This window comes from Saimiri boliviensis, chromosome 1 (genome assembly GCF_048565385.1).
Source record: "Saimiri boliviensis isolate mSaiBol1 chromosome 1, mSaiBol1.pri, whole genome shotgun sequence".
In the NCBI taxonomy this organism is placed as follows: Eukaryota; Metazoa; Chordata; class Mammalia; order Primates; family Cebidae; genus Saimiri; species Saimiri boliviensis.
In genome coordinates this window covers 68,687,937-68,713,886 of record NC_133449.1, presented here as the reverse complement: position 1 = coordinate 68,713,886, position 25,950 = coordinate 68,687,937, and the positions used below count along the sequence as shown (strand labels likewise).

The window sequence follows — 25,950 nt, the reverse complement described above, 5'->3', positions numbered from 1 at the left end:
ACTTACCATTTTGACTGCTGGTCAATGAACCTTCACTACTATACCATACATATATTGAATTCTAAAACTAAGCTTTTTTTCCCCATGTTTGTTGGCCATTTATATTTTCTCTTTTGACAACTTTGTTGTTCCTCACCTGTTTTTCAACTTGAGTTTGTTTTTTTCAAATTGGTTTTAAGAAGGTAGTTATTGTTATGTTTTAAATATTTTCTCGGCATGAACTTACCTTTTATGTGGATTTATATTGGTGTTCATAATTTTTTAGCTTTTATGTAATACTTTTAGACTCAGATGATCCTTCCACATCCTAACATAAGCTAAGTATGAAATTTTCTTACTTCTGTTGTTTTCGTTGCTCATTTTTTCTTTTTTAAACATTTTCCCTTTTAGTCTGTTTGAAATTAATTTTAGTGCAAGTTGCAGGAACACTTAACTCTGTCCTGAGGTACGTCATTTCTTTACAAAACAATCTTTTCATTTAAAAATATGGTATTTTCATCAATTTGTTCTAGGAATTTAGTGCTATTTACCTCTATTCATCACTTTGGCCACACACTCTAAATTTTTATCCCTATTATTCATTGTGTACTTTTTTCTAGTAAGTCTTTCTCAATGGTAGTTCTGATTTTTTTTAATCCAATAGTTATTTAGAAAAGCATTTTTATGTTTCAGACATTTGAGACTTTTATTTATGTCTCTTTTAGAAAAACAGTAACTTATTGTGCTGTTGTTGGTTATGGCAGATATAATTTTAACTTTCAGAAATTTATTCTGAGGGTGTGTGTGCATGTGCATGGATTATACGCTGAATTTCTATTACTCTTCTCTTGATAAGGGATTACTCCAGTGGTGAATATTTTCCTGTCATGATGTGGATGAGACTCCCTCTATAATAAAATCAGTCTGGCAACTCCCTATCATCCCAATCATTAAATGAGACTCCCTATTTCCTCCTGCTGGACTTCCCAGCCTCCAGCTGCTCACATGGTCCTCCACAACAGCCTCCATGTACACCTATTATATTCCACCAGCAGATTGGAATCTTTTCCTAGAGCACTAAAGTGAATTTGGAGTCCCCTGCCTCCAAGACTAATGAGCACATCTATATTCTAAATTCCAGTCTCTTCTACTCTACTTCTTCCTACTGTGGTTTACTTTTCGATAAATCAATTAATCACAAAATATACTACCAGGTCAGAGGTATCTTGGACCCCTGGAACACTTACACTGTTTCCAATCCAAATTGATCAGATAATGATTATTCCAGTTCCTCTAGCCCATAACTAAAAATGTTATTCTACAAACTAGTATTTATTTGTTTGAACTGAAAACATCTGAACACTAGTTTTTAAGTACAAATATTAAACACAGTAACTTTAATGCATATGTTTTTCCACTGCATTGCTATTACAGTTTAATTTGTAATTTCAATTTCATATTTTTAAATACATACCAGGAAACCAATTATGAGGAAAAATAAGCTATATTCTACATTTAGCATCTACTGAGGTTTGAAAAAGTTTACCAGGAAAATGCTGACTCTGAAATTTTAAACTTCGTTTTTCTTTTTGTTCAGCCAAAAACAAAGTAACATTTTTATTTTTTTAAATCAACAAAAGTCAGCACTGTGGTGAAATTCTAAACACCTGCAATAACATATAAAAGTTGCTGAACTTAACATTTATACCCATCAGTTCCTCCAGAAGTATCAAAATGTCTACGGTCTGACACTATGAGAAACTCAGTAATATCCTTTTAATCCTGACAGTTTTTCAGGCAAAGTTGAGAATTTATAAGCAAGATCATAGAATTTTTCTACTAGCTCCATCACTGGGCCCAGGGATTAGGATCAGTAACTGGCTGGGCATGGTGGCTCACGCCTGTAATCCCAGCACTTTGGGTGGCCAAGGCAGGTGGATCACGAGGTCAGGATTTCAAAACCAGCCTGGCCAACATGGTGAAACCCCATCTCTACTAAAAATGTAAATGGGTGTGATGGCAGGCACCTGTAATCCCAGCTATTCAGGAGGCTGAGGCAGGAGAAACTGAAACCAGAAGGCAGAAGTTACAGTGAGCTGAGGTCACACCACTACAAGCCTGGGCACCCAGCCTAGGCAGCAAGAGTGAAACTCTGTCTCAAAAAATAATAATAATAATCATAATAATCAACTTCTTTCAATACCCACTAACATAAAAACTTGTATTTGCCACCTGGAATTGTCTATGACTAAATAACTCAAAATTTATTATAAGTAACTAAGCCGAAAATGTCTAAGACAATTGAATAAAATTACTTTAGAATCCAAGAAAAATAAAGTAATACTAAATTGCCATATTTAGTAAATTTTTCAAGAGTCATTTTTGAAATAAATTAAAGTCTGTACTAAAAAGATGCTAATTTTCTTATACAGGTGGTAACCATTGGGGATAATTGGGTGAAGAATACATAAGACTTCTCTGTACTATCTTTTCAACTTCCTATATAGGTATTTCAAAATAAAAAGTTGTTTTTTTAAGAAAACAAAGGACTTGCAGAAACAAAGAACTACTGATACAAATAACATGAACAAATCTCAAAAACTTCAGGCTTGGCTGGTCCAATAGCAGTGGGTCATCAGAACTCACTAACATTAGCATTACTAAAGTTGGTATACAAAACCCCACTGCTATATTTAACTGGCTTTATTTAAAAAACAAACTTCAGGCTTAATGAAAAAGCTAGAACACAAAATGTGTTATATAAATTACATTTACAAGAATTTTCTGGAAGGTGCCACAATACAGTAGGAGAAAACCGTGGTTCCTGAGTGTGAGGCTGGAGGGTAAGAGTAAGGATTGACTGTAAAGAAACACAAAGGAATATTTCAGGTGATCATCTTCTAAAACTGGATTGTGATAACAGTTGCAAAGCCAAATAAATTTACTACAACTGTACATGTAAAATTGGTGAATATGCTACGGTAGAAGCTAGATGGTGGGTTTACCAATGCTAATGTAAAATTTTTATTTTTTAAGACAGGGTCTCATTCTATCATCCAGGCTAGAGTGTGGTAGTGTGATCATAGCTCACTGCAGCCTCAAACTCCTGGGCCCAAGCCTCAGCCTCCTGAGTAGCTAGGACTACAGGTACACACCACCATGCCCTGCTAATTTTTGTATTTTTTATAGAGATGAGGTCTCACTATGTTGCCCAGGCTAGTCTCGAACTCTTGGCCTCAAGTGATCCTCCTACTTCAGCCTCCCCAAGTGCCAGGATAACAGGTATGAGCCATTGCACCCAGCCTGTATGTAAAATTTTTAAGACTCTGCTGTATATTTGAAAATCACCATCATAAAATGTTGAGGCAAACTAAAGTTCTCATAAACAAAGGAATGAGAAATGTAAAATATATATAGTTTCCTTGGCAGCTCACAATTCCAGAAAAATTTTATGAGAAGGTTAAGTCAGTGGCATCCATCCAATCAAACAATCCCATATCCCACATACTTCAAGCCCTTGCTTCACAATCTGTTATAAATAAAAAGGCTCTGGGATTCCAGTATCCCAATCAAAGCCATCTGGACGCTGCTTTAAAAATCCATTAAGTGCTACTAAAGGTGGCTGGTCATTAATTCAGCCACAGGATGGAAACCCAAGCACAAACATGTAACATGTTTTAATTATTATACAGAGAAAATTCACGTTTCAGCACTCTATAAATTATAGTGTTAGTAATATCAAAATATCCAAGAAATAAAAATCTCACTCAAAAGTTTTTTTATGCTGGGCTCATGCCTGTAATCTCAGCACTTTGGGAGGCCAAGGCAGGCAGATCGTTTGAGCCCAGGAGTTCCAGACTGGCCGGGGCAACATGGTGAAACTCCATCTCTATAAAAAATATAAAAATTAGCCAGGCGTGGGTGGTAGGCTGCAACTGTAGTCCCAGCTACTTAGGAGGTAGAGGTGGGAGGATCACCTGAACCCAGGAAGGCCCAGGATGCAGTAAGTCATGATGATTGTACTACTGCTCTTTATCTACTGTGGAAGAGAGTGAGAGACCCTGTCTCTAAAAAAAAAAGGACCAGGTATAGCAGTGGCTCATGCCTGTAATCCCAGCACTTTGGGAGGTTGAGGCAGGTAGATCACTTGAAGTCAGGAGTTCAAGACCAGCCAGGCCAACGTGGTGAAATTCCATCTCTACTAAAAATACAAAAATTAACCAAGCATGGTGGCAGATGTTTGTAATCCCAGCTATCTGGAAGGCTGAGGCAGGAGAATTGCTTGAATCCAGGAGGTGGGGGTTACAGTGAGCTGAGATTATACCACTGCACTCCAGCCTGGGCAACAGAGTGCGACTTCATCTCCCCCACCCCACAAAAAAAAGGAAAAGAAAAGAAGAAGAGTTTTTATGTAAGAATCACAAATTTTGTATAAAAAATTCTCTATGAGAGAAAATATTCAAATGTGGTTATGTACACATTAACATTGTCTTCCACAAACCTTTAATTAAACTCAAATACACTAATACCCCAAAATCATATTAGACAAACAGCAAGAAATATCAGACTTCAGCAGAAAAATACTGAGAAAACAAAAATGTGAAATCATAAAAAGTAATACACAGCCTGGGCAACATAGCAAGACCTTGTCTTTTTTTTAAAAAAAAAAAAAAAACTTGCCAGGCATGGTGGTGCGTCTATAGTCCCAGCTACTCAGGAGGCTGAGGCAGAGACTCACTTGAGCCCATGAGCCTGAGGCTGCAGTGAGCTATGATTCCCACCACTGCACTCCAGCCCCTGCCTGGGTGGCAAAACAAGACCCTGTCTCTAAAAAACAAACATAAAACCCCAAAACACACTTGTGGAAGAATAACATCTTTTGTATTTATACAAGTTTCTAAAATTTCTTATTTTTATTACCTGCCTAAATTTATGCATATTCTAACTTCAAAGAGCAAAGTAGTCTTACTAGGCCTTCAAAAAAACAAGACAGTACCTTTAAACCTCCCCTGAGCAGTATCTAAAGAGAAACAGATATTGTCATACAATACTCATTAAAAAATTTTTTTACCAAAGGTGCACTCCTCCTTAAAAACTTTCAGAGGTAGAATGTACACTGTGACATATTTATTAGAAGCCATAAACAGATAAATCTGAATTCCAAAAATGGTTAAACTGGATGTTTCTAATTTGTTACTTTTCTAATTCCTGACTATACTTCATGAAAGAAGGAGATGTTATATACTTGTTATGTATCCTACTGTGCCTAGCAGGAGGACAGTTAGTGACAGACAGGGATAGCCAGCAGAGACCTTTTCAAAATGGACTTACATTATATACATATGTCCCTTTTAAACTCTAAGATTAGGAGGAGGGAGAGAATGACAAGTCTTTTATCTATTACTGACCCTTAAGTCCTACGATAATTACAATGATTAGTAAAATATATGAGTTATGTAACTTCTAACAAAAAATAAGATACAGACTTGTCTATAGACTAGTCTCCTTTACTAACACTATGATTAAATAATCACCAGAGAAATGAGGCAAGAATTTACCTTTGTACTGGCCACACCAATCTCAGGACCAGCATTAATGTGAACTCCACAATCTGTCTCCCTTGATATAGAACTGCCAACTGTGTTTGTGATTCCCACAGTTAAAGCTCCTCTCTCCTTACAGTACCGAAGACCCATCAAGGTATCTGCTGTCTCACCTGTGTAAAAAGTAGGACAACCATAACATACAGAACAGTTTTAGCATATACTGTTTTAGAAGCAAAACCGAATTGCCCATAATTTTATTACTTGTTTTAAATAAAACACAAAACATGCACTTAAAAAATTTATAAAACTTTTAAGTAATATGACTTGTCAGATCTCTCTTCTTTCTGTTGTTGAAACTCCAGCTCTTTGAACATAAAAGGTGTTCATTTTTACTAACTCATAAAGAATTAGGTAATATTAAAATAAATCTGGGTTTGTCAAGTTATCTGCAATACCAGTTTATCTTTAAATACCAGCTTTCGCCAAGATACGTTGGAATTATTGGAATCACTTTCCTTCCCTTTAAGTCTTTAAAATTAACACACCTGATTGACTAAGGAAAAAGCAAACATCATCTCGAAAGACTGGTGTGTTTCTGTCCAGGAAGTCACTGGCTAGTTCCACCATCACGGGCAACTCAGTCAGCTCCTCAAGAACTTGACGTGTCTGCAGAGAAAAGATGACTTGGTCACAGAACTCTCTTTCAAATACTCTTTCACTGGACTTCTCTGGATTTAATGTATAGTTTTCGCTTTTACTAATTACAAAAATGACATGTTAGAAAATAAAATACAAACAACCCAGATTAAAATATAAAACATCAAAAATCAAAATCCTACCACTTGAGATAAGCATGGCTAACATTTTCCTTCACTCTCTTATGACAACTATCTATGCATACCTTCTTTTTTTTTTTTTTTTGAGACAGAGTCTCGCATTGTCATCAGGTTGGAGTGCTATGGCGCGATCTTGTCTTACTACAACCTCCACCTCCGAGGTTCAAGCAATTCTCTTGCCTCAGCCTCCCGAGTAGCTGGGACTACAGGCATGTGCCACCACGCCCAGCTTAGTAGAGATGGGGTTTCACCAAGTTGACCAGGATGGTCTCAATCTCCTAACCTCGTGATCTGCCCACCTCGACCTCTCAAAGTGCTGGGATTACAGACGTGAGCCACCCACTGCACCCGGCCACATACATTCTTACAAGGAAACAAGCCCACACATATAAAACATTTTGAGAAGCAGAAAGAGCATGATTCTGGGTCAGGCTGTGCATTATCTCTAACTTCCCGATTCCTAATCTTTAAAATGAAAATTCACATAATAACCATGCCAGTGAAGAATTTCAAATAAGAGATATACAAATACAGAGAGAAAAATTAAACATTTTTAAAATGCGATGTATTCATAAATAGGACAATTTCACAAAAGTCATCAATATATTTTAGAAATCTTGTTTAAGAGGTCTCACTATTTTCAAACTTTGTGGTATGGGGCAGGGGGAATAAAGAAGGGGGAAATATGCCTCTGTGCAAAAGGTAGCTTAACCTTCATTTCAGTAAATTTCCATTCTAATTAAATTCCTTTTACACTAAACATTGGAAAACTAAAAACAACAGAAAAATTAACATTTAGGCAGCAAAAACTTTAAGCTCAACCAATGTATATATTTAGTGTTGCTTTAATTCTAACTCAGGAGATCACCTACCCTGACAGCCTTTCCCAGCCTCTTCAGGCAAGTGGCCCTGCCCATCTTTCACCCATCTCAGCATTTTTCCTTCTCAGCAATAAAGAACTTAAAGGTGGCCTTATTTCACAGCCCTTTAACTTTTGCTTCCACACAAATTTGGGCAGAACTGATTTGTTTGGTTTCCCAAAATAAATAACTTTGGTTTGGCATTTTTTAACATTACAACAGCATGTAGAAAATCATTGAAGATAAAATGCTCCTATTTTTGATTACTCTTTTCCATAAATATATTTTACTTATAATGTATAATTAAGTTACTGACACTAAAATGCTAAATGTTTTCCTACAAATAAATATAAACCAAACCTTTTCACCCAGTTTATAATATAAATGTTACATTAGAATAATATTCTTCAAAATAAAAAGATGGGGAAAGAAATCTGGAGACTTACCAGATACTTAAAAGTAACAGACCCCAAAAAAGTAATCTAAGATTTAGCTGTGCTAATTAACAGTTTATTCTTTTAGTTCAGGCAACTTTTTTTTTTTTTTTTTTTTTTGGTTAAAGATGAGGTATTGGTTTGTTGCCCAGGCTGGAGTGCAGTAGCTATTAAGAGGCATGATTACAGCACACTGCGGCTTCAAATTCCTGGTCTCAAGTGATCCTCCTGCCTCAGCTTCCGAGTAACTGGAACTACAAGCACACACCACTGCACCCAGCTAGAAACAACTTTTTATAAATACACAAAATAACATATTTCCACCACAATAGAGTAACTTAATGCATATTTTCCACTGAATGTCACGACAAAATGTAGAGAAAATTAAAATTTTGAAAAGCCTACTAAGTAGGCTATACTTAAACCATTTATGCCTAGTATTCCATTATTGGAACACTAAGCCTGTGGGAGGTATTTACATTCTCCTGCTCTAGGTCATTGCCAAAGTCTGATTTTTCACACAAAAAAATTGCAACCTCTGGCATAAATGGGTTAAGAATAATTAGCATGTAATCAGTTATTATTCAGGATACAGAGAGATACTGAAAAGCCATGCAAATGTGTCATAAAACAACAACAAAGAATGTAAAACAAGGTAAAATAAACGGTACTATTTTGTCTGATAAACCACAGGGATTTCTAATGTTTGTTAACTATAGCAGTCTTGGCATCCACAAAACAACAAAAAATCCTACATTAGAGAATTCTAACAGAGCATATAAATTTCTGCCCCAAAATTTTCTTAGTACTAGATGAAGCATTTAATCAACTTTTTTATTTGTGAATAGAGGGCTCATTCAGTAATAGATCTAAGCCACCACTAATGTGTTTATATCATTCTTCCCATGTTCAAAAACATTTTTTTTTTTTTTTTGAGGCAGGGTCTGGTTTTGTCACCCAGGTTAAAGTGCAGCCATGCAATCCAGGATCACTGCAGCCTCAACCTTCTGGACTCAAGTGATCCTCCTGCCTCAGCCTCCCAAGCAGCTAGGACTACAGGGACTTGCCACCACACCCTGATAATTTTTTTTTCTTTTTGTAGAGACAGGGTCTCACTATGTTGCCCAGGCTCAAACTCCTGGTATCAAGTGATCCTCCCACTTTGCACTCCCAAAGCGCTGGGATTATAGGTGTGAGCCACCACTCCCAGACAAAACAATCACTTTTTTAATTAGCAAGCATCGTGTCTCGGAAAAACCTCATTGGCTACGATACTGCCACTGCGCAAAGCTAAGAATCACTTTTTTAGACCTCTACCCTTCAACATTACATAGACTTTCTGTTTAGGACCATATAATTTTGGGGGATTCGGGGGAGGTATCTGGTGTAGTCTTAGAAAAGAGCAAAGCTTGTTGAGATGCAAGGGCTAGTGACCAGATAGTTTCCCTCACTGCTTAAATAAATGGCTCCTGATAAATATTTATGCCTCCACAAATAAAAAAGTTCCTATGTCGTGAATTTTGGAAATCAATCCTCAAAGCAGAAACTGAATGTAAAGGTCTTCTGTTTATAAGAGTTGACATCAACAGCACATAGAAACTGTCTCTTTTTAAGGAAACTACATGTGAATCTAACTTATTAGAATAAAAGACCCTCATATACCTATGCTTCTGCACTGACAACAATACAAGTTTTTTATACCAAATTTCAGCTTCTAAAAGAAGAATTTAAAGAATAAAATCTAATTTAAAAAAAAAAAAAGCAGACTCCCTTTCTTTGCAGTACTGTGCCCACAAAATAAAACTGCATTGAAGTTCACACGTGATATGGGTCATCTGTCTAGAGCAAGTGAACAACACTAAGCAAAACCCAATGACTGCTCTTATACACATAGGTAAGCTCCCTAGGCTACAAGCACTGAAATTCTCCCCTTCTTGGCCTTTCATGAAGTCCGTTGCAGGGGTTCTATCTGTATATCTATGGACATTTTCTACAGATCTTCCATTAATAATTCCGAGCAGCTGGTAAAATTTCTCCCCTACCTTTTTTTTCCATCACAAAAGTGAAAAGATATCACATTTTAACAAAAGAGAGTTTAACATTGTATGTTATTAGAGTTACTACTTGTTCTATAGATATTCTCTATAATTAAAATTTTAAGAGGCACTTACTGCTACACCAGCATGGTAACTTGTTCCACAAGCAATAAGAATCAAACGCCGACATCTCTGGATCTCCTTAATGTGATCCTTCAAACCACCCAAATTCACTGAAATAAAAGTTTGTGTACACAATTATTCAGCAAAGAACCACGTAAATTGCATTTTATGAGTATCCACTGCCAATATAAGAAAGAATTACTGATGTTTTAAAGAATTCATATTCCTCTTAGAAAGCATAGTTCTCTGTAATTTTGAAAAGTAAATTAAATAAGTCACAACTTAACTGGCCCCTCCAAACTTATAACTGACCTTACTCAACTCTCTACATGCCCACACAATCACAGCATTTAATACACTCTACCTTAGTTAGTCATTTTTACATTCTTCTCTTAAAAAGTTATCTTAAAGGCAAAAGTAGAGGGACACAGAAAACAGATCAGTAGATGCTGAAGGCTGGAGCCAGAGGAGGGGGTGGCAACAACAGGGTGCAAGGAATTTTTCTGGAGTGATAGAACTGTTCTACATACTGACTTTGTAGGAGGTTATGATTACGACTATGTTGTAGAGGTTTGTCAAACCTAAGAGTTATACACTAGGAAACGGTGAATTTCATTATATTTAATTATGTCTCAATAAACCTGTCTGGGGAAAACATCATCTCAGTTATGTTTATTTCCCTTCTGGTTCCCAGAAAAGTGTTCTGTACACAACATAAACCCACTCTCCTCTCAGCCTTTGCCATCCCTATTCCCCTAATCCCTATTCAGTCAAAAGGCTTGATTGTTCCTATCCCTCCACATTTATCTTCAAACCAAGCATCTCTCCCTGGATAACAGCAACATTCTCCAGATCTCTCTTCTGTCCTCCACCTCATAAAGTCTGCTCTCCATACGCTGCCAGAAGGATCTTTTCGAGTGATCCTTTGAAAACATAAAGACTCTCCAAGGAAGTCGGTCCTCTTTTTCTTTTTCAGTTTCTATAGCTATTTACATGTTGTTTTCCATGTGTCTTGTCCAGAAATCCTTCCACACAGGCTAGTTTTCTATCTGTGAGAAATTCCCATTCAATATTCATTCAACTAGTCAACTAAAATTCCCTAACCACCCACCAAGTGAATACAGTGGTCAAGACACTGAGAGGCTATCCAAGTTCTAGACTCAAGCAGTTCCACAATGGGCTAAGAAAAAAGGCAGGTACCTCCTCGTGGACCTCATCCTGTTTCTCCCTCCGAACCATCCTCAGTCTGTCTACTCTGCCCCTGCTGTCTTCATCTCCCCACCTTCTTTTTCTTTTTTATTTTTTTTTGAGACGGAGTCTTGCTGTGTCGCCCAGGCTGGAGTGCAGTGTGGCACAATCTTGGCTCACTGCAACCTCCGCCTCCCAAGTTCAAGCAATTCTCAAGCTTCAGCCTCCTTAATAGCTGGGATTACAGGTGTGAGCCAACATGCCCAGCTAATTTTTTGAATTTCTGGTAGAGAGAGGGTTTCACCATGTTAGCTAGGCTCGTCTCAAACTCCTGATCTCAAGTGATCCGCCTGCCGCAGCCTCCCAAAGTGGTGGGATTACAGGCGTGAGTCACCATGCCCAATCAGGCCACCTTCTTTCTTATCTTAGTTAGTTATACTATAAAACCAAGGTACATGTTTTACTTTTTATCTTTTGAATAATTATATGTTCTCCTTTTTGAATTTCAATAATAAAAGAAGGTATGTTTCTCTATTTTAAAAAATTAGCAAGTAGAAAACAAAATCAAACAAAATAAAAAGTGTTACCAACTTCCCAAATAATTTAGAATCAAATCCAAACTCCTTACTTTGGCCTTCAAGTCCCATACAATCTCTCTCATGCTTACTGTGACCTAATATCCTAGCACGTCCCCTCTCACCCAGGCCACACCAGCCAGACTGGCCTCCTTGCTGCTCCTGCACTAGATCAAGCCTGTTTGCATACCTCTGCCTACAGTGTTTTCCACAGACCTCAGCATTAATTAACATGTTTCGAAAGAAAGGAAACAACAGTAAAAGGCTGGCTTGGGGTCAACAGTAAAAGGCTGGATCGGGGTCATGCAAAGGCAAAGACTCAATATAAAAGAAAAAAAAAAAAAAGACCTATATTGCAAAGCAGATGATGACAAAGAATTACATGGATATATAAGATGGTGAGATTAGCTGGCCATGGTGTTTCCTTAAAACTAGTCCTAGAAATTTCTGGTGGCTGAGTAGAGTTGGAATAGTTCTGAAAGGAGTTGCCCAAAGCTCTGAATTTGATGCTTTTGAGAAAAGCCTGATCCCTTTTGAGATGAAGTAGGCCATCACTACAGGCAAAAGCAAGAATGCCTGATGGACAGGGGAGGGGATGGAGAACACTTAGAACAATGAACATACATGGGACTACTTTGGTTCAACAAATGACTAACAATGTGACCTCTGGCAAACTGACAGCCTCAATCTTCATCTTAATAATGAAAAGATGACAACTATCCTGTTTTATTACAGAACTTTTATGCACATAATACAGATATAGTACTCTTTCTTTTTTTTTTTTTTTAGACAGGTTTTTCAACCAGGCTGTAGTGCAGTGGTAGAGTTAGAACTGACTGCAGCCTCAGTCTACAAGGCTCAAGCATCCTCCCACTTCAGGTTCCTGAGAAGCCAGTGCTACAGGCAACCACTACCACACCCAGCTCAGTTTTTAAATTTTTTTTAGTAAAAACGAAGATCTCCCTAGATTGCCCAGGCTAGTCTAGAACTCCTGAGCTCAAGTGATCCTCCTGCTTTGGATTCCCAAAGCACTGGGATTAACAGGCATAAGCTGCTGCACCCAGCCAAAAGTACTTTTTAAAAAAACCATGTTCCCAAAATTTGTCTCATTTTTTCTTCCCTTATAAAACAAATCTTTTTCCTGATCTCATTTCCATAAATACCATTAAAGAATTTACAGCTACTCTCCCAGTTCTTCCAGCTCAACCATCTTTAACAACCCTCTTCTGTCTACAGAGGCAGACATAATTCCTAGTTTATACTGCTTCTGTTTCTCTCCTGGTCCCCTCCTCCCTCCCCTATGGCTGTACCTCAGCCAGGACAACATCCTATCTGACAACCACATCTCTCAGCCTCTCATTCTTGTGGTGCACACTGAAGATTGGCAGCCTGTTCACCTCAGTAAAAACAGCTAGCATACCCCCTGGTCTTCAATAGCTCTGTAATTTCTATAAAAGGAGGTACCTCCCACTCCACTCTCACATTAGAATGCATTCAAAGCCCTCTATAGCAAGCAGTTCCTCTCAGCTTCTTTTCTAGACATTTCTTTTTACTCCTCTTCAAGCAGTAGATCTGGCAGACAATCGAGACTACATTTATTCAATAAGCAACTTTCTAAAGGTCTCACTATCTAGCTAATACTAATTCCACTAGCTAATGCTCTTCTAGCTAACTGAAATGCTCCCATCTGATCTTCATCGATGTAAATCTTCAAAATCCTTCAAAACCCAAACCTGTCTACTTCATTAAGCCTTTCCTGAGCCCAAAGCCCCTTCCCACAGATTCACTGTCTACTTGCTCTAAATTTAGCATTAAAGCATTTCAACATTAAAAGGTGTTTCTAATGCTATTTATCATATTTTACCTTTAATTTTTTTTTTTTTTTTTAGACGGAGTCTTGCTCTTTTGCCCAGGCTAGAGTGCAGTAGTGCAATCCTGGCTCACTGCAGCCTCAACCTCCCAGGTTCCAGTAATTCTCCTGCCTCAGCCTCCTGAGTAGCTGAGATCACAGGTGGCACCATCACACCCAGCTAATTTTTGTATTTTTTGTTTTGACAGTGAATATTTAATTTTGTGCCTTTCTTCCTATGTGTATTTCAAGTCTTTTTCAAAACAAGGCCCCAGGAGTCTCCAGATTCAATTAGGTCCCTGGGCTTGGTTGACTGCTGCAAGTCTTAGAGAGCCTTGCACGAATGTTAGAGTTACTCATTTATCAACATTCAGCCCCAGAATAGAAGATGCAACAAAGCAGGACTCCTTCCTCCCTGGAATGGGCCAATTTCAGATGAGGCAGCAGCCAACATAGAAAACGCTGAAATTTTTCCTTGGAACTGGACTGTGATGAGAGGTGCTTGCCATAAACATAAGCTACTGCCTTTTTCTTTTCCTTTTTTTTGGCAGAAGGGACAGAGTTTTGCTCTTGTTGCCCAGGCTAGAGAGCAGTGGCACGATCTCAGCTTACCACAACCTCCACCTCCCGGGTTCAAGCGATTTTCCTACCTCAGCCTCCTGAGTAGCTGGAATTACAGGCATGCCCTACCACACCCGGCTAAATATTTGTATTTTTAGTAGAGATGGGTTTTTGCCATGTTGGTCAGGCTGGTCTCAAAATCCTGGCCTCAAGTGATCAGCCCATCTTGGCCTCCCAAACCTGACCACAGATGATCCACCTACCTTGGCCTCCCAAAGTACTTGGACTACACGCATGAGACACCGCGCCCAGCCAGCTACTGACTTTTCTTTGACCTTTCCTTTCCAGTTTTTGAAGATAAAGCAGGAAATAATCTTCTCTGAAGATACTTGATAAAAATTCCCAAAAAACCAGTAACACATGCTTCTACTTCATTAATAAAAATTTACTGTAGTTTGGCACCTACGTCTAGTTCAGCTGGCAGATGAGTTGATTGATGCGTTCACCCCAATAGCCAAATGGGCCCATCTCTTTGAGGAAGCTCACTCTATTTCTGGTAGCATAACTGGGCACTGAGAGGTGGACAGTGTGCAAGAACCAGGAGATCTCCTGGAAATGCTTCTTTGGGAAGGCAATTTCATGAATGACGTCTTCCAAACAAATGACACCAAACTTCCCCAGGTGCTCCTCAATCGCTGTGTCAGAGAGATGGTCTTATCCTTGACGTTGGCTTGTCACGGTCTTATCCTTGACGTTTCAAAATGAGTTCCCGGACAGACTTCAGATGTGGAAATACCTAGGTCACATCAGGTTCCACTATATGCAGCATTTTTAGGTTCTGGGGGGTGACTTTTACAAAGGCACCACTAAAAATTTTCTTTAGGCAAAGCCTTGCAATGGTTCTCTGTACCAGTAAATTCATGCCATCAATCCTTTCGATGCATACAACAAAGGCCAAAGAATGTTTATCTGGCAATTCCAAGGCATAAGCTTTCATTTCTAGTAGTCTAAGACACACCTTATCATGTTTCTGCCACCAGGAATCATGTAGGAATTATTCCAGTTACTTAACACTGATCTATTTTACTTTGCTCTGCTCCTTCTTTGCCAAAAGTGCCGGGTTTGCCTGGGTGGCTTTGAGGGCTTAATAAACCTTCCTCGTTTTCAGATTTTCTGGAACCAAAGGGATTTTTCTTTGCTCTTGCTCCACCATCTTTCTAGTGTTGCCTGTTTTTTTGAGACGGCATTTCGCTCTTGTCACCTAGGCTGGAGTGCAATGGCACGATATCGGCTCACCGCAACCTCCACCTCCTGAGTTCAAGCGATTCTCCTGCCTCAGCCTCCCAAGTATCTGGGACTACAGGCACGCACCACCACACCTGGCTAATTTTTATATTTTCAGTAGAGATGGGCTTTTGCCATGTTGGTCAAGCTGATCTCAAACTCCTGACCTCAGGTGATCTGCCCACCTCAACCTCCCAAAGTGCTGGGATTACAGGCGTGAGCCACCGCACCTGACCCAAATTTTGTATTTTTAGTAGAGATGGGTTTTGCCATGTTGGTCAGAGTGGTCTCAAACTCCTGGCCTCAAGTGATCTGCCCACCTCAGCCTCCCAAAGTGCTAGAATTACAGGCATAAGCCACCACAACTGGCCTAAATAGTTAATTATATATTCATCCCCCATCTCCTAGATCATAAGCACCTCAAGAACAAGACTTTATTAGAGATAGCTTTCCCATAGTTCCTAACACATCCAGCATGGTGCACTGCACATAACAGATATCCAGTTGATTAATTCAGCCTTCAACAAATCTCTCCAAGAGTCTAACGCTACTCAGAGAAAAAAAAAGATATGAAACAGCATTTATTCCTAAAGATAATTCCCTATCAATTAGCAAGATATGACATGAAGAAGACACTAAATATTGTACATATGACACATAGATTCAGGAACAAAAGATTTTGCACACCACTTATTATTTCTCAAAAACTAATTCCTAACATGGAGACACTTAGCCCAAAGCTTGTTTGTTAAACTATTTATTAAACTGGTCATGATGAAAGAGCAGTATTCTGAAAACATGATTTCGCAATAATTTTAGGGACATCTTATGAGCACATAATGTCAATCTCAAACTCATCTCGCAAACAGGAGTGCATAAACACTCCTGTGACACAGTCTAGAGAGAATTTCCAGTAATAAGACTAGTGTTGTACTCTTACTTCTACCCTAAAAATGCAGGAAGGTACAGGCTATCCAAAAGGCATCAAGCAAATACCTGAAAGACCTCTGGGGAAGTTTACACTTTTACTCATGCATACACTGAGAAAGGAAACCTAGGCTAGGCAGATACATGTAAGCTGCCCAGCAACGAGGCCAGGTCTCATTCTTCTTAGAATTCACAGTACCTAGGACACTCCTTGGTACACAATGGGTGACCAATACATAAAATTTATCATTTTAATTATTTTTAAATGTACAATTCAATGACATTAAGTACATTCACATTACTGTGTGACCATCACTACTATCCATCTCTGTAACTTCTTCATCATCCCACAACTGAAACTCTCTACCGTTCAAACAATAACTCCCCATTTCCCTTCTCCGTAGCCCCTGGTAACCATTAATCTACTTTCTGTTTCTGTGAATCTGACTACTCTAGATCTTATATAAGTAGAATCATACACTAAAGAACTTTTTCCAAGATAGCTGGGATCTCCTGATGGCTGGCAGCTATAGTTGTTCTACAAGTCTATTAAGGGCAACGAACTTTCAGGTTGTTAATGGCACCTCCTATAAGAGACACTGAAATAACAAAATAATTCATATGTAATTACCAGTATAGTCATCAAAGTTGACTCTTCCTCTCATTGTGTTCACAACAGACTCTGGCTGCTCAAATATTTCCTTCTGCATAAATGAACTGAAGTTGCCTACAATAATAGAAAGCATATAATTAAAACAAAAACAAAATAAGAAAGAATTAGTACACAACTAAAAGTCTCTCCTTTAATATAATCTTGGTAAATTAAATATAATAATAAACTTTCTCATGCAATAGAGAAAGTTATTTATATATGACTATATGACTGCCTAAAAGATTGGGTGAATATATTTTACTCCTATGTGGGAAAAAAATAAGCAACAGAGTAAAAGTCACTTTTAATTAACTTCATACTTGAAATGTGCAGTTACAACAAAACAAGAGAATGAGACAAGCATTTGTTTTGTTGTTTTGTTTTGTTTTGTTTTGTTTTGTTTTAGAAGGAGTTTTACTCTGTCGTCCAGGATAGAGTACAGTGGTATGATCTTGGCTCACTGCAACCTCCACCTCCTGGGTTCAAGGGATTCTCCAGCCTCAGCCTCCTGAGTAGCTGGGACTACAGGCATGTGCCACCATGCCCAGCTAATTTTTGGTATTTTTAGTAGAGACAGGGTTTCACTGTATTGGTCAGGGTTGTCTCGAACTCCTGACCTCATTATCCACCTGCCTCAGCCTCCCAAAGGGCTGGGATTTACAGGTGTGACCCACCACCCCCAGCCAAATGAGACAAGCTTTAAGTTCTAGAGTGCAACTTACATTCAAATTGTAGTTCTATCCTGTACTATCTAATCTATAAAATAAGAGAGCAGTTACTTCATAGTGTGGATTATAGTTTGAATTAATAAAGCGAAGAATTTGACATGTAGAGTTAGGCAGTAAATGTTATTTCTTTTCTTTTTTTTTTTTGAGACAGGGTCTCACTCTGTCACCGAGGCTGAAGTGCAGTGACACAATCACTGCTCACTGCAGCCTTCATCTCCTGGGCTCAAGCAATCCTCATACCTCAGCCCCTGAGTAGGAGGGACTACAAGCGAACACTACCATGCCTGGCTTTTTTTTTTTTTTTTTTTTTTTTTTGGTAAGACAGAGTCATGCACTGTCACGCAAGCTGGAGTGCAATGGCACAATTTTGCCTCACTGCAACCTCTGCCTCTTGGGTTCAAGCGACTCTTCCACCTCAGCCTCCCCATTAGCTGGGACTATAGGCACATGCCACCATGCCCATAATTATTTTTTTGTATTTTCAGTAGAAACAGGATTTTGCTATGCTGCCCAGGCTGGTCTCAAACTCCTGAGTTCAAGTGAGAGCACGTTGGTCTCCCTAAGTGCTGGGATAACAGGTATGAGCCACCATGCCTGGCCAATGTTAGTTTTTATTCCTATCACAATCCTATCAGAAAGGAAGAAAATAAAAATCCAAATCGTAACAACAGTAATAGTTAACAGAAGCAAGTATCACATAGGACTAAGTGTGTCAGGCACTGTTTTAAGGGCTTTATATATAATTGGGGTGTTTTTTTTTTTGAGATGGAGTTTCGCTCTTGTTGCCCGGGCTGGAGTGCAATGGCACAATCTTGGCTTACCACAATCTCCGCCTCCCAGGTTCAAGTGATTCTCCTGCCTCAGCCTCCCAAGTAGCTGGGATTACAGGCATGCACCACCAAGCCCGGCTTTTTGTATTTTTAGTACAGACGGAGTTTCTCCACGTTGGTTAGGCTGGTCTGGAACTCTCCACCTCAGGTGATCCGCCTGCCTCAGCCTCCCAAAGTGCTGGGATTACACGCGTGAGTCACTGCACCTGGCCATATAATAGCTTCTTAATCCTCAAAACAACCTTAATGAGGTAGGCTCTATTATCCCCATGTTATATGTAAGAAAACTAAAGCACAAAGAGAATAAAAAGGAACAACATGAACTGTATTTATGTTTATAAAGTATCTTTAAAGCATCAAGTGTTGGTCAGGCGCAGTGGCTCACACCTGTAATACCAGCACTTTGGGAGGCCAATGCGGGTGGATCACCTGAGGTCAGGAGTTCCAGATCAGTGCAGCCAACATGGTGAAACCCATCTCTAAAAAATATAAAAAATAAAAATAAAAAAAATAAAGTATCAAGTGCTAATAATCTCTTTTTTATGTTAGAAATAACAAATCTTTAGTTTGAAGACAACTGTAAAACCAGCAGATAATTTCTCTAAAGAATCATCCCTTTTCCTAGAGTTGTCCCTTCACTATTCACTAATCATTTGGAAGATTCCACTCATCGTTCATTATTAGATTCAATATGCTAGGAAAAGAAGTAGAATATATTCGGTTTTTGTCTATAACATGACAAAAACTTTTACCCTTCATGATCTGCTGGAGTTCCATCTGGAGCGTTTGCACAGCTCGTCCAGGGTGATCTCCTGCAGTTCGTTTAATTCGATGGATAGAAAGACGTCCATCCACTACGGCTGCAACATCATCATCTTCTAGAAAGATGACGCGATTGGTGTGTTCTATGACAGCACTATAAAATTTTCAAGGAGATATTACAATCAATAACCAAAGATGACATCATGACAAATGAAACTATCATTTGGATACAAGAACCAAATTTCAATATAAACTCTATTGCTCTGCAGTATATCAGAGAACTTTCTGGTTACTAATGCCATCCCCCATAGGAAAGTATGGGGAAGGCGGTCACTGCAGGAAAAAAAAAAAGGAACTCTGCACAGCAACCTAAACCAAACAGATTGGATCAGAAAGCACGGTTATTTCTTCCTCATTCTATCCATCACTAAATCCTGAAATTTTAACTTCCAAATATTCTCAAAGTTTCTATGTCCGCCAGACAAATACAAACTCCCATCGGCTCCCTAGCTGGACTACTGCAGCAACTTCCCAATTTGTCCACCCACTTTCTCTCTTAATCTCTCTCTATCCATTCTCCATTTCTGCCAAAATTGATATTAAAAGGCAACAGCTCTAGTAAAGATTTCTCCTTCACTCAACAAATCATCTGACAGATTCCCTTTGGCTCTTAGAGAGACAACAAAGTGCCTTACCGTAATCCCTATGGCTCCTTCTCCAGCTTCATCTCCCACCAAGCTTCCTCTCACTCTCTATTCCAGCCACACTCATAGCCATCCTGAACTCTCACAGGCTGAGCCATTCACCAAGAAAGAATGCTCCTCTCTCTACCTGTTCACCTAATTAATTCCTGATCTCTCCTTAACTCTCAGTTCAAACATCGTTCCCTTAAAGAAATTTACCCACCGGAGGGTAAATCTCTCTGTTACTCGCATTCTGCAGCTCTTGTCACAGTTCGAATTCTACACTTGCATGATTATTGTTTAAAATTTGCCTCCTTATTAAGGAAGAGCTCCTTAAGGACAACTAATATTTTTATTTTTACTCACCATTATCTTCTGAGGCTACCATATGGCTTTACTCAGAGTGTTCAATATGAATGTATAAATTAATGAGAAAAGGCTGATATGTTTCTATAATTCCAATGTATTTAAGCCCTAACTGTCATCTGTGTAATCTTACACATCTTAGCCCTGACTACACACCTGTAAAAATATTAAAGAGTGAAGCTTATTTTCCCACTGAGATAATATATTCCCTGATGTCCTAAATGGCAGTATTTTCTCATTTTTATTATTTTCTCTTATTTTCAGGCACAGGGAATGACTCAAATACTTGTTTGCCATTTGGGTGATTTTATTTTATTCTCATTACTATTTCACTTATAAATCCATTTAAACATCCCCCTGTACTTTCTCTCAATATGTCTTAGTCTACTACTATCCTTTTATAAAAGTGATTATACTGCAATTAACTCTAAATGTAAAAGATAAGTATCTACATTACAATAAAACTAAAATAGTTTAGCAACTATGCTATAATGACTGGGATACTAACTAAGCCATTTTACTCTCTAATCTAGAATCTCCTCCCTACAAAACCTGGATAAGGCTCCTCAAATAAGGAAAAAATGTAAGACCTCTAAAATACACTGCAACAAGTCTCAAGGAGTATTCTCTCAAGTGTTCTTGATAAATTGACCTACACACTTTGAAATGAGAGAAAAAGTGTCCTTGTAGCCCCATCTCCAAAATGGTCACCTATATTTCTTTAATTAAAAATGTTCCCTGACAGAGCACAACTAGACTAATACACAATGACTTCTTGGTTTCCTGTAGCATGACAAGTTTTACTAAAAATCTCTGAATCAACCAAGGAAGCTCACCTTGCATCAGAAGCAAAGTAATACTCCACCGCTTTTTCTTCCACCGGGAAAAGGCAAGTTGTGCTGTCCACACGAGAGAGATTACAGCTTCCCTTCTTGTCTTTGCCTAAAGCATACAGTTAACATGAATTGGCAAACATGTAGAAAATCATGTCCTATGTAAAAATATGCATAATTTTCTAAAAAATCATAAAAAACCATAGCAACACAAAACAATTTTAGCAAATTTAAAAAGCCAGGTAGATCACCTTATTTCCATGCAATAAGCCAATAAAAACAGAAAAAAAGTATACAGTGAAGTAGCAACTATCAAAGAGTGTGTGGCGGGTAAAAGTGCTACATTATATGTTTTTTAATATAATATTTCTTTCCCAGGTAAAAGACAAGTAATTTCTTAATATTAATATTTTTTAATCAAATGTATAAATTAATTTTAACTTTACACAAAACTTGATGATCTTAACACATAAAAGGTGTGGACCTATAATTATCACAAATATTGCATTTAAAATATCAAAATTGTGCAATGAAAATAAAATGAACACAGAGGCTCATGCCTACAATCCTAGCACTTTGGGAGGCCAAGGCAAATGGATTACTTGAGGTCAGGAGTTCAAGACCAGCCTGGCCAACATGGTGAAACCCCATCTCTACTAAAAATACAAAAATTAGCTGGGCATGGTGGCAGGTGCCAGTAATCGCAGATACTCGGGAGCCTGAGGCAGGAGAACCACTTGAACCCAGGAGGCAGAGGCTGTAGTGAGCCGAGATTGTGCCATTGCACTCCAACCTAGGCAACAGAGCAAAAACTCTTGTCTCCAAAAAAAAAGAAAAAAGAAAATGAAGGCTAGTAGCAAATTAATTTTTATTATATCATAACAAAACCTCACTAGATTTTAGCAGCGAGTCAGCATAACAAATCAAGTTTAGTCTCCACTAATTCTGCTTTTAAAACAAAACAAAGATGCATATCACTCTCTCATCATGGTGTATCATACGTGGCACCCACTGTTAGAGATAAAATTTATAAAACAAGAAACTCTCCTTTCTTTAACTTGGGTTTTCTTACACTTCCTTTAAGTCAGAATAAAGTAGGGTCCTTTTGCCAAACTAATATCCTTTTAATTCCCGTATTTCAGAATTTTGACATCTCAATTTGTCAAGACATTAATTAACTTTTTTCATCAAGACTGGAATACTAAAGTTTTATAAATTAGCCTAATATAGGAAAAAATCTATTAGTTGAAGACTACATAAATGTCCTAGAGACAAAATACACTTTTCTCCAAGGCCAAGACATAACAGAACTTAGAACTATGGAAACAATAGCCAGAGAACATCAGAAGTATACTTATAAAAACTGGTATTTTATCTATCCTTTTAAAATGCACATATACAGACAGACTTGATAATAATTATTAAAGTATATTCAAATGTGCTGATTATCCTGAGTTGATTATTATACATTTTATACATGTACTGAAATATACTACATCACCAGGATGGGAATGGTGGCTCACACCTATAATCCCAACACTTTGGGAGGCCGAGGCGGTCGGATCACCCGAGGTCAGGAGTTCTATACCAGCCTGACCAACATGGAGAAACCCTGTCTCTACTAAAAATACAAAGTTAGCTGGACATGGTGGCGCATGCCTATAATCCCAGCTACTTGGGAGGCTGAGGCTGGAGAATTGCTTGAACCCGAGAGGCGGAGGTTGCAGTGAGCCGCGATCATGCCACTGCACTCCGGCTTGGGCAACAAGAGCGAAATTCCATCTCAAAAAAAAAAAAAGAAAGATGAAATATACTACACCACATAAATATATATATCTATTAAAAATAATAAAAGCCAAAAAAAGTATATTCAAAGTTTTCCACCATCTGTGAGTACTTGATGATTTAGCCATGAAAACAAAGTAACTTTTCCCATTCATATTTAACAGCAAAGATGCCAAACTTTGAAAAATAAGTATAAGATGACGTCCAAGAAAAGGTAACACTATAGAAAAATAACATATTAGTGTTTGCCAAGGGCTGGGAATGGGACAAGGGTTGATGACAGAGGACAGCTTGAGGGAGCTTTTCAGGTGATGAAATTGTTCTGTATCTTGATTGTGGTGGTAGTTACACAACTTCACATCTGACAAAACTCATGAAACTACATGAAAAAGAGTAAATATTGTATGTTTAAAAAACTGAGGCCAGGCACAGTGGCTCATACCTGTAATCCCAGAACTTTGGGAGGCTGAGGCGAGTGGATTACTTGAGGTCAGGAGTTCAAGACCAGCCTGGCCAACATGGTGAAACCCCCTCTCCACTAAAAATACAAAAAATTAGCTGAGTGTATGATGGAACACGCCTGTAGTCCCAGCTATTCTGGAGGCTGAGGTGGGAGAATTGCTTGAACCCAGGAGGCAGAGGCTGCAGTTAGCTGAGATCATGCCATTGCACCCCAGCCTGGGTGACAAAGCAAGACTTTATCTCAAAAATAAAAACAAAAAAGTGAATTAAAAAACATGTAAAAAGAGAGCTCAGCATTTTTTAAAAATAAATGCAACTACATTTGCTTATAAAATGTCCTAACAGGCTTGAGTTTCACTGTGTTTTTTTCTCCAAATATTGATAATTTCATTCTTCAAATAACAAAGTATATTTAATTAAAATATGCAAAAGAATTTGAGGCCGGGCACAGTGGCTCACGCCTATAATCCCAGCACTTTGGGAGGCTGAGACAGGCAAATCACCTGGGGTCAGGAGTTCGAGACTAGCCTGGCCAGAATGGCAAAACCCCATCTCTACCAAAAATGCAAAAATTAGCTGGGCGTGGTGGTGTGCACTGGTGGTCCCAGCTACTCAGGAGGCTGAGGCATGAGAATTGCTTGAACCCGGGAGGTGGAGGTTGCAGTGAGCCAACATCACGCCACAGAGTGAAACTCTGTTTCAATCAATCAATCAATTAATCAATAAATTTAAAAAAAAATTTGAGGCATCAATGTCTGTTTAAATGAAAAGAACACTTCTGGGCTGGGCACAGTGGCTCACACCTGTGATACCAACACTTTGAGAGACTGAGCTAGGTAGAGTCCAGGAGTCCAAGAGCAGCCTGGGCAACATAGCAAGACTCCATTTCTACAAAAAATTTACAGTTAGCTAGGAGCCAGCACAATGGCCCATTCCTATAATCTCTGTAATTTGGAGAGCTGAGGTGGGAGGATCCCTTGAGGCCAAGAGTTTGAGAATAGCCTGGCCAACATAGCAAGACTTCCTCTCTACAAATAAAAAATTAGGTGGGGCTGGTGGCACATGCCTGTGGTCCCAGCAGGAGGCAGAGGTGGGAGAATCACTTGAGCCCAGGCAGTCAAGGCTGCAGTGAGCCATTACTGAGCCACTGCACTCCGGCCTGGCTGAGACAGCAAAACCCTGTCTAAGAATTACCTGGGCATGATGGCACACATTTGTATTCCTAGCTATTTGAGAAGCTGAGGCAGGAGGATTGCCTGAGCCCAAGAGTTTAAAATTGCAGTGAAGTATAACCTCACCACTGCACTGCACTCCAGCTGGGCAACAGAACAAGATCCTGTCTTCCCCCAGCCACTCTGTAAAAAAAGCAATATGGAAAGTTACATCCAAGTAAATAAATAAGAAAAACAAAAAATAAACTTTACATATAAACAATATAAAAGAACAATCACTACGAATTCAAATAAAGCCAATCAAGATAGCAAATGTAAATCTAACAGTAACATGTCATGCATAAAATAAAGACCATTTAAACATATTTCAGTTAAAAGTTAGGCTAAATGAGTCAAATAACTACCACTTAGTCAACCTAAAATAACCTAGCACACAATGCTCTTTTCCTAATCTAAACATATATCCTACATGATTTTAAAACAAAGGAAAAAACAATTTAGAATTTCAACTATTTTCTCAAATTTCAGAAATTTTAATGAAATTATCAAAAGCACTTTTCTAAATGCCAAAAGCAGACACACAAAATATACTCCGCAAATTAGAAAAATGTCAAAATACGCTTCCCCATAAAATAAGCACATTTTTAGAGGCCCAGCACATTCATTCACTCCAAGAACAAAAAAATTAGTAAAGAAAAAAACAAAAGAGGATAAGATCTTCCCCATCCATGCAGAGTGCATTTCCCACCTCTTTCTCCCTGTGATCCCCACCGTGTGAATTTTGATCCAATCTGAGTCCTAGCTAAGGATACACAACAGAAAAAAATTCTAATCATCAGAGAACTCACAAAAACAAATCTTTTTCATGTCTAGATAGAACTATATTTACATGTCCATCTGACCAAAAGGGCAATTTATTCCAACTTAAGGAAAATAATTCTTCATAACTACTGCACTCCATTTGTAGAGGAAATTTTACCTGTTCTGTAGAGTATAGGAATGTGATCAGTAGAAAGTTTATGTTCACTCCGTACACCAATCAACAGAGGGCTGCCTCGCCTGTAATTGGAAGAGCAGTCAGAATTAAACCATTTTTATACATAATGGACTAATGATATACAATTTAATGAGCCAATACTCTTCAAATGTTTAAATTCTCCCCCCAAGCTCAAGTCCAGATATAAAAAAGAACTAGATAAACAGAATTTTTTAAAAAAACATACTCTGTACTGGGCCAGATGTAGTGGCTCACACCTGTAATCCCAGAACTTCAGGAGGCCAAGGCAGGCAGATCAGTTAAATCCAGGAGTTCAAGACCTGTCTGAGCAACATGGCAAAACCCCATCTCCAAATCAGCCAGGTGGGTACATGCCCATAGTCTCAGCTACTCAGGAGGCTGAGGTAGGAGAACTGCTTGAGCCTGGAAGGTGGAGGTTGCAGTGAGCAAGATCACACCACTGCTCTCTGGCCTGGGTGACA

The 25,950-nt window shown here is 38.5% G+C and overlaps 1 protein-coding gene and 1 pseudogene across 2 annotated transcripts in view; both read right to left on the bottom strand.

The window, feature by feature from the left end:
- GFPT1 (glutamine--fructose-6-phosphate transaminase 1) overlaps positions 1-25,950 on the bottom strand; it is a 66,174-nt gene that overhangs the window by 13,247 nt on the left and 26,977 nt on the right. The window contains exons 8-15 of one of the 2 annotated variants that reach the window (XM_010333513.3): positions 25,451-25,530; positions 25,220-25,273; positions 21,056-21,161; positions 19,161-19,324; positions 16,830-16,925; positions 9,827-9,924; positions 6,071-6,191; positions 5,538-5,695 (exon numbers count right to left, since the gene is read on the bottom strand). In XM_010333513.3, the coding sequence (XP_010331815.1) occupies positions 5,538-5,695; positions 6,071-6,191; positions 9,827-9,924; positions 16,830-16,925; positions 19,161-19,324; positions 21,056-21,161; positions 25,220-25,273; positions 25,451-25,530 (877 nt within the window). The remainder of the gene's footprint in view (positions 1-5,537; positions 5,696-6,070; positions 6,192-9,826; positions 9,925-16,829; positions 16,926-19,160; positions 19,325-21,055; positions 21,162-25,219; positions 25,274-25,450; positions 25,531-25,950) is intronic. The other variant, XM_003922663.4, reaches the window with a different exon arrangement.
- On the bottom strand, positions 8,879-8,947 carry LOC120361904 (U4 spliceosomal RNA; annotated as a pseudogene).